We start from the raw sequence: 15,284 nt of genomic DNA, 5'->3' as shown, positions 1-15,284 counted from the left end.
TTCAGAGCATTATATTTTTTTTATATCTGAGAGACAATCTCGCCTCATCTCGCACTGTTGATTGCGCTTTTTGCAGCCGCAACGTGTCCAGATAGATTTTCGGCGGCGGCCCATTAGCGTGCCGGGGAGAGAGAGAGAGGGAGCAATTAGGCCGCCATTCAAGCTAATTTTCATATCCCCATTGAATGTAAAGCAGTCGGAATTGTAATACGGCCCTCGCTCCCCGCAGCCGGGATGGCGCGCTAATTACTTTTGTATTCGAGCCAGGCAGGTGCGGCGGCGGCGTCTGCGAAGGAAGGAAGAAAAATATGCAAACTTCTCCTCTGGGATTTGCAGACGAAAAAGTTAGTTTTGCCTGAGAGTTTGAATTGACAGAGCAACTGGAGCGAGTGTGAATCAGGCACGCGAGCTACGACTTTGACGTCTTTTCGCAAAATGCCGAGGCACCTGCTTTTGCTCGGAAGAAATTCGACAGCTCGAGAGAGAAACGGATTCCACGAAAGCGCGAGAGCTTTTGTTCAATCATTACGGTACACTTTCGCGAGTCGATTTGCGATCGTCTGACTGCGATTCGAATTTCAAACTGACAGTGATTGGAATATTCCGAAAGGTATGCAACCCGCTCGTAGTGAATGCAGACTTGGTTCTGACAATGAAAGTGGAAGAGAAAGGTGTGATTTTTTTCTTCTAAAATTGAAATCAATTGAAATTTCTCTCAAATATATATTTGTAAAAATAAAGAGTAATTAATGCTGGAACGCCATTTTTTTATAAAAAGAATCGACTTAATTTAAATCTTAGATTTCATTATTATTTTTTATACAAAAGTATTTTAAAATAGAATTCTAAATTATTCTATTCTAATAAGAATTATTAAAACAAGACCTGCTTTTACAGAAATGGTGTGAATTATTAATCGAAAATTGAAAAAAAGAAGGAAGCAGCTTTTAAATTTTCTCCATATATTTGTTCAATTAAATTTTTGAAATGAACGTAAAACTTTGAAAAAGTATAAGCCAATTTAAGATAAAAAGAAAAAAAGTCAATTATTGTTAAATAAAAAAATAAAAATAATTTGAGATAAAGTAGAAAAAGTCAATTTACCTTAAATTGGAAAAAGCAAATTTGAAATAAATTTGATAAAGCTAAATTACTTTGAAAAAGAAAAATAAAAAGAGTCAATTTACTTTAAATTAGAAAAACTGATTCTAAAAAAATCTGATAAAGCTAAATGAAGTTGAAAAAGAATTAGCCGAATTAAGATAAAAAAGAAAAAGTTAATTTAAGTTGCATCAGAGTTGCATAAGAAAATGCCGAATTAAAAATAAAGCTTCTATGAATTGAATTTAAAAAAGTTAATTGTTGGGAATAGATAAATTCAATCAAATTAAAGACCAAATAAGAAAAAGCCAAATCAAAAATATATAATTTGAGATAAAGTAGAAAAAGTCAATTTACCTTAAATTAGAAAAAGCAAATTTGAAATAAATTTAATTAAGCTAAATTAGTTCATAAAAGAATTAGCCAATTTAAGATAAAAAAGAAAAAGTCTATTTGAGACAAATTAGAAAAAGCTAAATCAAGATAAATAAAAAAAGGCATCATTGATATAATTTTGAAAAAGTAAATTAATGAAAATAAAAATATATAATTTAAGATAAATAAAAAGTGTCAATTTACCATAAATTAGAAAAACTGATTCTAAAAAAATCTGATAATGCTGAATTAAGATAAAATAGAATTAGCCAAATTAAGATAAATTAGAATTAGCCAAATTAAGATAAAATAGAATTAGCCGAATTAAGATAAAAAAGAAAAAGTTAATTTCAGTTGCAAAAGAAAAAGCCGAATTAAGATAAGGAAAAAAACTTCTATATGAATTCAATTTAAAAAAAAAAGATAATTGTTGGAAATAGATAAGTTTGTTCAATCAAATTTTTGAAATGAACGTAAAACTAAAATAAAATTAAAACTTTTCTACTGTTAAAGTAAAAAAGTTTGCTTGACTCTTGATTTATGAATGCATCCGCGAAATTTTTTACATTGCAGCAAAATGAATTTTAAATAAGGTCGAGCCTCCCGCCGCGCGAAGAGAGATAAATTATTTGCATTGCAAGGGAGAGAGAAAAGGAGTAGTTCTTTCTGCGAGTGGAGCTGTCCCAGAATTTGTAACGCGGAGACATCTCCAGCTGATGAGAAACGTCAGATTTTAAATTACTTTGTCAACAGTTTTCTCCGGCACGAATTTATACCGCGGCAATGCATATTGTATGACAGTTTTGTCTCGCCGCGTCTCCAATTCAAAAGCGAAGACAGTTTAATTTATTGCCCTTTACCAGCAAAGGTGGTTTTTGTTTCTGGCGGCGCCATTGTCTCTCCACACCGCAAAAGACTTGTGATCCGTGCGGCGGGTGTGCGGAAAAAACAATTCGCACATTGACTAAAAGACTAAAAACACGGTTGATTAATTGAATGCCCGCATAGAAAAAGCAGGCAAATAAAAGAGTTTTCCTCTCACAAAGCGTGATGGTTTGAACGGATTTTTCTCCTGGTAACTAGAATTATCCCCTAATTTTATTTTTTAATTTTGTGAGCATTTGTTGAGTCTAATCAGTTATCAGTTAAAAATTGGCAAATAATTTGATTGCATTATTAGCAAAAATTTGAGATATCATAGCAATAATTAATTATTCTTAATTCCTGAAATTAATAATTTTAAATGCAATAATTAATTAAGATTAGTTTTTGGGACAAGTTTTAAGTCTCATCAACTTCATAATTATGATTTTGAGTAGTGGAAAATTCCAGTGATCTTTACAGAAATGAATTTTAGAATAATAATTTCCTGATATCAGAATTTTTGCTCAAAATCTTTAAAATTTAAAGTTGTTTCAATGAAAATTAACATAAATAACAATTTTCTGCTTCACTTTTAAAATTTTCAATTAGAATTTATCAATTTATATTCCCATGCGAGTGAGTTTCCCTCCGGCGGTTTTCATTTTGCTAATTTCATCCTCTCCTTTTCTATTTTTTTTTTTTATTAAGGGCAAAAAATTCACTTGCCGAATGACTTTGAAAAATTTCCTGCATGACGGGGCGTCGCATTAAATTTAACACGGAAAAATAACTCTCTCGCGCTTTTATGTGGTGACCATAAAAAAGTTTCGCCTCTTGTTCCGCTTTCCCACCCTTTCATAAAAAATTGCGCAACACCCGGCCCGCTGAATGCGAATGTGTGTTTTGTTTGTTTGTCGGCGGCGGCGCCGAAACTTTGGCGGTTATTAATGCTGATGCATTCATTATTTCAGTTCGTCCGGGGGTAATTTGCATTGTCAGACGAATGAATGGACGCGCGCGAGAATGGATTATGTACCTGGCGCGCGCGCGCATTCTTCGCATCCATCACACTTTGCGCACAATTAAAGTGGCGCACAAAGAAGGACTCCGGCGCCGACTAATGAATTTATTAGACAATTAAAACTTTTAATCGAATGATACATTGTCCGCGTGTCTTGTTCTATATTTTCCGCGTGCATTTTAATCAGAGTGCACTAAAGCATCATATAAAAACTTTCTTCAACTTTTCAATGAGAAAAAAAGAGCACAACTTTCGTAATAATCTGTTGCCGCTGCTTTTCCGCTCCTTGCTCGAGCCTGCTTGTTTTTTCGCGGAACATTAAGATGAATGGTGAAATTTTGCGGTCGGGGTTGTTTCGGGAGACCTAACCGTGAATTCTATTCAAAAGCGAATTTTCAAATTTATATTTTTTTTATCGAAGAGAGAAAGTGAATTTTAAGTTGCGAGAGCACTAGTTTTCTGGTGGTGAGATAATTTCCTTTTTCTAAATAATAATAATTCTTCAAATTGAGCAATTCGCACCGAGTGTCCGCACGTGTTGTTAACGTTCTGCCTGAAATAGTAACAAATAAAATTCACCACCATATTCACCAGATGCTTCTTCTTTGGTTGGCCGAGATCGTCCGGAGGTTGAAAAATGACAAACATTCCAGTTCATGATTGGTTTTGTTGTTTTCGAAACCACTTGAGAATTAATATAAAAAAATATCGAGTTAAATCTTCTCTTTGCTGAAGTAAAAAACAATAGTCCTCGTCTCCTAATTGGCGCAATTAGGATAGGTGGAATATTAGTTAGCTGCCGATGAGCGTGTCCGTGGTGCCCATGGTGCTCTGGTTGGGGTCGGTGCTCTGGAAGGAGAGCGCCCGGTCGTAGGTGATGTACTCCTGCGGCCCGGTGCCGTCGTCCGTTTTCATGCCGCGCCGCTTCTTGATCTTGAGGTAGCTGAGGCAGCCGACGAGCACCACGAACACGAGGCCGCCCGTGGTCGTGCCCACGATCAGACCCAGTCTGCGCGTCAGCACCGACCCCTCGGGGATGTTCCGCGCCGCTTTGCCGCTCGACACTTGCACCACCTCCACTCTCGCGCCTTCCACCGGCTCCAGGGTGCTCACCTCGGTGCACTTTGTCGTGCTCGAGTCCATCTGAGAAGTGCCAAACAACGTTAAATCAAACAACACAATTTCCGTCAATCAAAAACATTCAACATGAATTGGTTGATTTATTTTAGGTAAAAATAATATTTATTTTCTAATGTTATTTTTAATGTTATGTGGCCCAATAATATAATAATCAATTCTTCCTTTTTAAGACAAAAAGTATTATTAGATGGTCGCCAGAAACCATGTCGAGAGCATTTCCGAGTGAGATTGAGGGGGCTTTGGACAAAAAAAATTACCATATCTTATTTTAACATATGTCAAAGTGGGTGTCTGAAGGGCCTCCTCGCCAATTTTGAGACCTCAAAAAAGGGGCGTTGCCCAAAATTTTGGGGGTTGAAAAATGACCCGAGATTTTTTTGATTGTCCATAACTTTGGAACGGTTTGGGTTAGAACAATGATCTAAACTGTTCATGACCTAAATTTTTACGCTGAACAACTTTGCCGTTGACATAAAAGTCGTAGACTTAAGGGTAATGTCACTTTTCGGAGATTTTTATATAAAAGTAAAATTTTGACAATGATAGCCCCCCTCCAATTTTTTTGGTGATACAGGAAAAAATGTAGCCCATGAAATTTTACGTCGGCCCTGTAATTTTCAGAATGGCCATTTTTTCGGTTTTTGAGAAAATACAGGCTAAATAATGAAAAACGTGCTTTTCCGAGGCATATTTTTGGATAAAAAATTTTAAAAACCTGAAAAATCAATCAAAACCACGATATATCCTAAATTTTAGTTATTTTGACTGTAAGAAACATAAATTATTTCATTATTTAATTTGGTAATAATTGGTAATTTTTTTTGTCCAAAGCCCCCTCAATCTCACTCGGAAATGCTCATGAGATCTTTTTTATTAGTTTTTTAATCAAAATTGGCTCAAAATTTTATAATTTTCCCTCAAAAAATTGGAAAATTGTTGATAAAAAGTCTACTTTTCCGCTTAATAGTTGATTTTCCATCACGTAGTCGAAATAGTCGATTTTAAATTTGAATTTTAACCTACAATTTGGACTTTTTACACCTGATAACGCGCTTAAAACTTAAAGAAAAGAAGTTGGTTAGTCGTTTTGCCCATCCCTATAGTTATGTGAGAAGGTCTTTAGATTCAAGACAAGTAGGTTGCTTTACTAACTTTCAGAAGCATGGGTCAATGTTCGATTTTGGGAAATGATTTGTTCAAATTTTAAAATTCGTCAAATCACGTTTTTTTTTTAAAAAAAGAGAAGAAAAAATTAAACCATCAAAAGCTTCCATTTGTTAGAATTTGTTTATCGACGCAAGTTTTCAACATTTTAACAGAATCAGTGACGGAACTTTCTATTGTTCTTAACCAGTAATAACAGTTAGGAAAATTCAGGTTTGACCAATTGTTTTGCTAACAATAAGAATATTTTCTTAAATTTTTTAGCAGATTAAAACCTGTCCCATGCAATATAAACTACTATTTCAGTTGTAATAAAAGCAATTTACGGAACGTACCATTCCACTGGCGACGTCATCGCTGACGTTGCCCGGTTCCCAGTTGGTCAGTCCCATGACGCAGACCTGGTATCTGGTGTTGGCGTACAAGCGCGACAGTTTGACGGTGCGCGACGAGCGCTCCATGAACTTGGACTTGGCGGGGTCGGAGGGGTGGTCGAGCGACTGGTAGCCGACGCGGTAGCCGTGGATGCCGCTGTGGTTGCGCGGTACCCACGACACCACCACCGAGAACGTCTGGATGTCCTGGATGGCCAGTTTGAGCACGAGCGGGGTGGTGCAGAAGCGCGGCGGCTCCAGCTCCAGGAAGTTCTGGCCCTTGAGCTCGAGCGGGTATTCGCACCGCAGCCGGTTGCCTGATGCCAGCAACTTCTGGTGGTCCTGGAACCATTCCCACAACTCTTGCGCGTCGCAACCGCAGTGCAGCGGGTTGTCTGTAAAAACAAAACGAATGGAAAATTACAACCTCGTTAATTCAAAATTGAAAAATTCGAGTTATTTGTCAAGAGTTAATGAGAACTGAAGATATATAAATCAGGGTGGTGTTTTTTGAAACGCTTCTTGGCGCTGGGTGCGCCGCTCCTTTTTTTTAAGACGGCCTAATTGAGTACAATTTGAAAAAGCATATTAATTATAGGAAATATATAATTAGAGTTAAATTACTAAATTAGAAAAAGTCAATGTACCTTAAATTGGAAAAAGCGAATTTAAAATAAATTTGATAAAGCTAAATTACTTTAAAAAAGAATAAGCCAATTTAAGATAAAAAGAAAAAAGTCAATTTCAGACAAATTAGAAAAATTAGAATAATTTAAAAAAACTAAATTTATATTAAATAAAAAATATATAATTTAAGATAAATAAAAAGAGTCAATTTACCTTAAATTAGAAATCTGATTCTAAAAAAATATATAATTTAAGATAAAGTAGAAAAAGTAAATTTACCTTAAATTAGAAAAAGCAAATTTGAAATAAATTTGATAATGCTAAATTAGTTTGTAAAAGAATTAACCAATTTAAGATAAAAAGAAAAAAGTCAATTTCAGACAAAATAGAAAAATTAGAATAATTTTAAAAAAGTAAATTAATATTAAATAAAAAATATATAATTTAAGATAAAGTAGAAAAAGTAAATTTACCTTAAATTAGAAAAAGCAAATTTGAAATAAATTTGATAATGCTAAATTAGTGTGTAAAAGAATTAGCCAATTTAAGATAAAAAGAAAAAAGTCAATTTCAGACAAAATAGAAAAATTAGAATAATTTAAAAAAAGTAAATTAATATTAAAAAAAAAAATATGTATAGATAAATAAAAAGAGTAAAATTACCTTAAATTAGAAAACTGATTCTAAAAAAAATATATAATTTAAGATAAAGCAGAAAAAGGTAAATTTACCTTAAATTAGAAAAAGCAAATTTGAAATAAATTTGATAAAGCTAAATTAGTTTGTAAAAGAATTAGCCAATTTAAGATAAAAAGAAAAAAGTGAATTTCAGACAAATTAGAAAAATTAGAATAATTTAAAAAAACTAAATTTATATTAAATAAAAAATATATAATATAAGATAAATAAAAAGAGTAAAATTACCTTAAATTAGAAAACTGATTCTAAAAAAATATATAATTTAAGATAAAGTAGAAAAAGTAAATTTACCTTAAATTAGCAAAAGCAAATTTGAAATAAATTTGTTTAAAGCTAAATTACTTTGAAAAAGAATAAGCTAATTTAAGATAAAAAGAAAAAAGTTAATTTCAGACAAATTAGAAAAAGACAAATCCAATAAATTCGACACAAAGTATACAAAGTGGAGTCCATTCAAAAGCCACAAAAGATCGGCCGTGTATGCGCCAAAATTTGCGTGCCTTTCGCCTGTCTGTCCGTACAAATACCGGCGCGCATGAATAAAATCACGCAAATCAAAATTTGCCCGTGCTTCAAGTGAGTTCCATGAAGTGTACCGATAAATAAAACAGCCCCGCACAGTAAAAAAAAGCAGCACGGAAAATCAATAGCACGGCCCGTCTGCTTTCCTTCCCTTTCTTGCACATGGAAATGCGCTCTGCTAGTTTTTGGGCTATTGTGTCTGGCCGAGCACGTTGTACAGCATTTTTACTTTCTATTTATTTTTCCCTCTTTCACCACACGATAAAAGTTTCAGTCAAATTACTCGGCAAACATGGGAATTTTGATATGGCAAGAGTAAAAAAAAGTTTGTGCCAAAACTTATACATTTATTCAGCGCGGCCCGTTTCACTGTTGTTGTAAAAGAAAGAAAGCAAAAGTTGGCGGCAAGCAACAGAGTATGAGCCACGGGGCTGTTGGCTCTGCACAATGAAATATGAATGAGAGCTGGCGATGGCGGAACAATGCTGCAAATTATTCCGAATGGCCCCAACTTTTTGCCTCTTTCAGCGCAGTTTCGGCCGGATGGGAGGAGAGTGAGAGTGATTAATCCGCCGTAGGCCCGCATCTGGGCAAACATTTGCTCTGCGCGACGACAATAAAAAGAGGTAGGCAACCGGCTCGCTTTATTTGCCGAGCGGGATGCCTACCTGTGAAGAAAAAATAATAATAAAAACTCACCGTCCGTTCGCAGACTCCTAATTTGCGTCTCGAGGGGCTTGAGGGCGTTGAGGGGCAGATTCTCAAGATAGTTGCGCCCAAGGTCGAGGTGCTTCAATTTTTTGAGCGGCCTGAAGGCGTCGTTGGCAACACTAGAGATCCAGTTGCCGTACAGGTAGAGCTCGGCGAGTTTGTCTAATTGACTAAAAGTGGACTTGGCAATGCGGGCGATTTGGTTGAACGAGATGTCGAGCACTTGCAGCGACTTGAGGTCGCCGGTGAAGACCTCCAGCTCTTTTAATTGGTTGTGGCTTATGTTGAGCAGGCGCAGCTCGCCTAATCCCTGCAGTCTCTCTTGGGGGATCATTTCGATCTGGTTGATGCTCAAATCCAAGGTGAGCAGCTGCTTTAAGCTCTTGAAGGCGCTCGGCGAGATTTTCATTATTCGGTTGTGATTGAGGAACAAGTGCAGCAGCATTGGGTAGTTCTCAAAGTCGCGGCTCGTGATGACGGTGACGTTGGTGCGCGAAATGTGGATTTCCTGGAGCGAAGGGAAGCGGCGTGCGAACGCCAGCTCGGTCACCGGGTTCTGGGTCATGTTTAAAAATCGCAGCTGCGGCAGATTTTGGCCCGACAGTGGCGTGGGAATGTGCCGGAATTGGTTTTTCGCCAGATTAATTCGCAGAATGCCAACGGAGAAGTGGAAGAAATTATTGATCAGCCCCGCGAGCAAATTGTCGCTCAAATCAAGGCTCTGCAAGTGAGATAAATTTGTGTTGGTGAAGCCGATGATGCTGGTTATCGAGTTTGCGTGCAGGTCGAGCTCTCGCAATTTACGCAGGCCAATCAACCGATTAAAATCCACATTGGGCATCGCATTATTGGAAGCGATCAATACCTCTAAACTAGTCACGTTGGCGATCGCCGAGTACGGAAACTCGAGCATCGAGTTGCCGTTGAATCGCAGCTCACGCAGCCCGCCCAGGTGGCCGAACGTGTCCTTGTGCAGCGCTTTGATTTTATTCACGCCCAAATCGAGTTTGTTCAGATTGTGGTTGGCCTGGAAAATGTCGTGCGGCAATTTGTTGAGCTGCGTGCGGTCCAGATAAAGCGTGGTCAACGAACCCAACCCGCGCAGCGAATCCGAGTCCAGACCTTTCAGGTTGTTTTTCGAGAGGCGCAGGACCCTGAGGCCGGGGATGTCCAGCTGGTTGATGGTTTCGGCGCCGAACCGGTTGTCCTCCAGGTTGAGTTCGTTCAAATTGTTCAGTCCTCGAAAGGCGCCGTCCTGGATTTTGCTGACCGACGAGTTCTTCAGGTTGAGCACCCTGATGGGCAGGCCGATCTGGAACATCTCGGCGTGGATGACGTTGAGCGAGTTTCCTGAAAGGTCGAGGGTGCGCAGCTTTTTCAGGCTGGAAAAGGCACGTGGGGCGATGGATTGGATCAAGTTGGACGCCAGGCTGAGCTCCTCCAGCTCGCTCAGGTCGGCGAAACTCTGGCGCGTGATTTGCCGCAACTTGTTGTGCGACATGTCCAGGAACTGCAGCGCCTGCAAACTGACAAACGCTCTGTCCTCGATGGCACTGATGGAATTGTTGGTCAGGTAGAGCCGCTGGATGAGCAGCAGGTCCTGGAACAGGGTCCTCTCTATTCGGTTGAGCTGATTGTGGCTCAGCCAGATGATCTGAACGCCACCCTGACCTTTGAAGGTGAACTCGTGCATGCTGTTGATGAGATTATTGTCCACCTGAATTGAAACCAGACTGGACGACCTGTGGGCGAAAACGTCGCCCAGTCTGCCCAGTTTGTTGCTCTGAAGGTTGATGTGCTGCAGGTTGTTCATGGAGTAAAACGCCTTGCTGTCTATTGACTTGATTTCGTTATTTTGAAGGTGGAGTTCGATCAGCGACGGCAGCGAGGAAAACACCCCCGACTGGATGTGCTCGAGTTTGTTGTTCTGGAGGCGGAGTTCGCGCAGAGAGTTGCACGCGCTGAAGGTGCCGGGCGCGAGAACGTTAATGAGATTGTTGTCGAGGCTGAGCGAGGTGAGCTTGTCGAGGTGCGTGAACAGTTCGGCGGGGATGCTGCTAATGAAGTTGTCGCTGAGGTGCAGCTCGGTTAACGAAGGCACCGAAACAAAAGCCTCGCCAGACACGCGGCGGATCGCGTTCTGCTGCAGGTGCACCACCGAGAGTTGAATGGATTCGGTGAAGGCACCGCGGGGAACCTCCAGGATGTTGTTCTCGGATAAAATTAGCTCGCGCAACTCGGGCAGGTGCGAAAACACCCCCGTGATGTGGTGCACGTGATTGTGGCTCAAATCGACCGTCCTTATTTTGGCGTTGCCCCGGAAAGTTGTCGAGTCCAGGTGCACGATCTGCGAACATAAAAGAGAGGAAAAAATATAGTCGGCTGGGCTTTCAAAGAAGTCGGATTTTGCATTGAGCGGCTTTTTAAACCGAGCACGTCGCCGAGACGTCTACTGCTTTTTTTTATTTTAATCTCGGCGGCTGCAGAAAAGAGGCAGCGATGAAAACCGGGCGAGTTTATAATTTATACATCAGAGTTTCCGCGCCCGTTGTGAGATATGAATTTTTATCTCGAAAAGTAATAAAGATTTGTGCATATATTTATATTATATACACGGCGGTGGCGCAAGACGTGAACGCGCCGTGCAATTTCGCGAGTGACGCGCCCCGTAATGGCTCTCGAGCGAGATAAGCCCAAAATTGACGTAACACCCCTAAATAAAAAGCGAGCGAGCTATCTCTGCTCGCGGCAATAAAGGGACTACCGTTTGATTGACGCGTGCAAATATTAAATTTGCAAGCGGGTTACAAGAAAGACGAGACTCATTAAAAGTGAACCTCGACCTGCGCATAGTGTTCGAAGGGAAAATTACTTATAAATTTAATACTGAAAATTTTGTTAGTGTCAGTCCCAATTTAAAACACTTTCCTTTATTATTGACTTTATTGTTATTTATAGCGGCATATTTAACAAATTGTTTAATACTTATTTTTATTGAAAAATTAAAATTTCATATTTTTATAAATCTTGGCTCCCAATGTAAAAATTTCGGTACATAAATAAATTTTGAAAAATAAATTTATGTTAATTTGGAAATATATAATTTTATATAAATTAGAAAAAGTTAATGTACTTTAAATTTGACAAAGCAAATTTGAAAAAAATCTGAGAAAGCTAAATTAAGTTGGAAAAGAATTAGCCTATATAATATAAAAAAGAAAAAGCCAATTTCAGACAAATTAGAAAAAGCTAAACTGAGATAAATAAAAAAGCCTAATTGAAATAATTTTTTTTGGGTCAGTTCCAATTTAAAACACTTTCCTTTATTATTGACTTTATTGTTAACTATATCGGTATATTCAACAGATTGTTTAATATTTATTTTTAATGAAAATTTAAAATTTCATATTTTTATAAATCTCGGCTCCTAATGTAAAAATTTAGGTAAATAAATAAATTTTGAAAAATAAATTATTGTTAAATTGGAAATATATAATTTTAGATAAATTAGAAAAAGTTAATGTACTATAAATTTGTCAAAGCGATTATGAAAAAAATCTGATAAAGCTAAATTAAGTTGAAAAAGAATTAGCCTATATGAGATAAAAAAGAAAAAGCAAATTTCAGACAAATTAGAAAAATCTAAACTGAGATAAAAAAGCCTAATTGGAATAATTTTGTTTGTGTCAGTCCCAATTTAAAATACTTTTCTTTATTGTTATTTATAGCGGTATATTTAACAAATTGTTTAATATTTATTCTTAATGAAAATTTTAAATTTCATATATAAATCTTGGCTCCCAATGTAAAAATTTAGGTAAATAAATACATTTTGAAAAATAAATTTATGTTAAATTGGAAATATATAATTTTAGATAAATTAGAAAAAGTTAATGTACTTTAAATTTGACAATGCAATTTTGAAAAAAATCTGATTAAGCTAAATTAAGTTGGAAAAGAATAAGCTGATTTAAGATAAAAATGAAAAAGCCAAATTGAAATAAATCTGGCAAAGCTAAATTTAGTTGAAAAAGAATTAGCCTATATGAGATAAAAAAGAAAAAGCAAATTTCAGACAAATTAGAAAAAGCTAAACTGAGATAAATAAAAAAGCCTGATTGAAATAATTTTGTTTGTGTCAGTCCCAATTTAAAATACTTTTCTTGTTTTCTTTATTGTTATTTATAGCGGTATATTTAATATATAATAACTCAAATTTAGTAAAATAAATTTTCTATTGTTAAAGTTAAAAATAATTACTATTGTAGAAAAAAAAATTAAAAAAACATTGTTTAAACTTTAGAGCCCACATTATTTTATGTATTGCAAAGGGTTGTAATAATTCATTTTTACTTGTCAATTTTGGTAAAATACTTGAAAAGCCCTTTGGCTTGGTCACAAATAATCAGACTTGAGATGACTTCATGACTTGTTCTCGAGCCAGGACACGTCTAGAGCCATGTTCCGCCGTCGGCCGGACGGACAATCGCTAATTAGGGGCTAGATTGACAGATCCATACCTTGTTATGGCTGAGATCGAGCGCCTCGAGCTGGGGCAGCATGGAGAAGGAGTCGGGGTGCACCGTCTCGACGCCGTTGTGGTAGAGCGAGAGTGACCGCAGGGCGGGCATTGAGCGAAAGTTGTGGGCGGCCACGGCCTGCAGGTTGTTGGAACTCAAGTCGAGCAGGGTGAGCGAGTCGAGGCGCGAGTGGCCGTCGTCCTGGATCGTCGATATCTGTCAACAACACACACCATTTTAGCATTTAATTTTCTCCGCGCCATGATTAATGACTGGTCCTAAGGGGGATTATAAGCGACCGGATGGATTTGCACAAGTTCCCTCTGCGGTCAGCTCGACCCATGATTGCTTCTCAATGCCACTTAAACACCCCTACCTACATCGGCTCAAAGTTATCCGCCTTGAATTTTAAAGGGCTGCGAAACGCCAAGGGCCATTGGCCATGATTAAGTGTGTGTCAGCTATGCTAGGTGTATGTTCTGCGGTTTCTGCTTTAGAAATGTTTCATGAGAGAATAACTCTGAAACGTTTGGTGCCGTTTTGTCCACAAATTTTTTTTCAAATAAATTGTTTTCAACAATTGAATGTAAACAATGTGATGTGATGTAAAAATTTGGGCAAATAAACAACAATAATAAAATGGTGATTTCAAATTCTAGCTTGTTAAAAGTAAAAATTCACTTCAGTTAATTATATTTTAAATTTTTTGAATATTTTAGTGTCCTCCAAAAAGATATTAATTTATATAGAATTAAAAAAATTTTTTTTTGCGAGTTGATTCTTGTTGAAGAAAAAACAATAACCTGCTCTGCATATTTCATGCAGACATAATTCACAAGCTAAGAAATTATTTTGACCAAAATTAGTTCATAAATTAATTTTATGAAAGTGTTTCCATCAATTTTTCTCAAAAATTCTTTTCAGTTACAATATTATACCAAATAATATTTTCAAAAGTATTTTTTAACAAAAAAACAAAGTAAAATAAAATTATTAGTTAAATTTAATTTGTAAATAATTTCCAGTCATGCGTTGTTGTGTCGACAATAATTGCTGAAAATATTTTTGCAAATTAAATTTTTATAAAATTTTGGGTCAGAATAGAGAAACGTGTGTTTTGAGAGTACCTTTTTCACCTGAAAAATCAAACAAAAAATAATCTAGTCTTCTCTTAATCTCCTCCAAGAAAGGTACGCTCTAAACAAACCAAAATTATTTCAAAAATTAAATTTGTAAAAATATTTCTAACAATAATTGTCAAATTTTTAATCACATTATTTAATATAAAAAGTTGTAACTGAAAAGAGTTTTTGAAAGGAATAAATTCAGATTATTTGAGGAAAACACTTTTACAAAATTAATTTATTTACCAATATTTGTCGAAATAATTTCCATCTTATGAATTATGGCTGCAATTCGCAGCCAAAACATGTAGAACAGGTATATTTATTTTCTGAAACAATCAACAACTCACAAAGCCCATCGACGCAAAATATAATAAACTATTTAGATTACGAATTTCAAATCATCTTGAATATGTAGAATTTGATGCTATTATTTATCTACCATTAATTGCTGTATGTTCAGCTTTGACTCTCCCTATGACTGTGTGTGCGAATCCATCTCGAGCATTAATAATCTAGTAGCTCAATAATGTGACGGAGCTCGCAATTACATCTGCCGTCGGCTGGGGGATTATTGAGAATTTGCGTCGGAGCGTCAGCAGATCGTGATCGCATTTAATGCCAATATTTGTCTGCGCCTGCCTTTCCCACACAGAAAGTCCACACGGATTTCCCACGCGCTACTTCCACGCTAATGCACATTTTGCGGTTAATCGAAAGCTTCCATTGCCGGTGGCACAACAATGAAAAGAATAACGGTGGAAAGGAAAAAGAAAAAAACGAATGCACGTCTCGAGAGAAATAAGCGGCAAGAAAAAGCAAACATGCGATTTAATATTCAAGCGCTAGGCGGGGCATTATGCGAATAATTGCTTCAAATTAGCATACTCTGTACACAGCAGTTGGTGCACTTTTTGCCGGCGGAAATTCTATTTGCGAGTACACGTTGTGGCGCAATCAGCATCCGAGCGCGAGAGAAGTACGGCGCGCTGTGCATCGCGGCGTGAAGGAAAATACGGGATGCAATAAAAAGCGGCCGACG

The 15,284-nt window shown here is 37.0% G+C and overlaps 1 protein-coding gene across 3 annotated transcripts in view; it reads right to left on the bottom strand.

The window, feature by feature from the left end:
• Positions 1-1,867: 1,867 nt before the first annotated feature.
• The window catches only part of LOC132199000 (protein artichoke), a 94,638-nt gene continuing 81,221 nt past the window's right edge, over positions 1,868-15,284 (bottom strand). For all 3 annotated transcript variants that reach the window (XM_059623367.1, XM_059623369.1, XM_059623368.1), the window contains 4 exons: positions 13,119-13,334; positions 8,587-10,945; positions 6,001-6,434; positions 1,868-4,504 (listed from right to left, as the gene is read on the bottom strand). In XM_059623367.1, coding sequence (XP_059479350.1) covers positions 4,154-4,504; positions 6,001-6,434; positions 8,587-10,945; positions 13,119-13,334 — 3,360 coding nt within the window. In that variant the 3' untranslated portion in view covers positions 1,868-4,153. The remainder of the gene's footprint in view (positions 4,505-6,000; positions 6,435-8,586; positions 10,946-13,118; positions 13,335-15,284) is intronic.

The sequence above is a fragment of the Neocloeon triangulifer genome, unplaced genomic scaffold (assembly GCF_031216515.1).
Source record: "Neocloeon triangulifer isolate White Clay Creek 2 clone unplaced genomic scaffold, ASM3121651v1 ptg000013l, whole genome shotgun sequence".
NCBI lineage: Eukaryota > Metazoa > Arthropoda > Insecta > Ephemeroptera > Baetidae > Neocloeon > Neocloeon triangulifer.
This window is presented reverse-complemented; position numbering and strand designations above follow the sequence as displayed.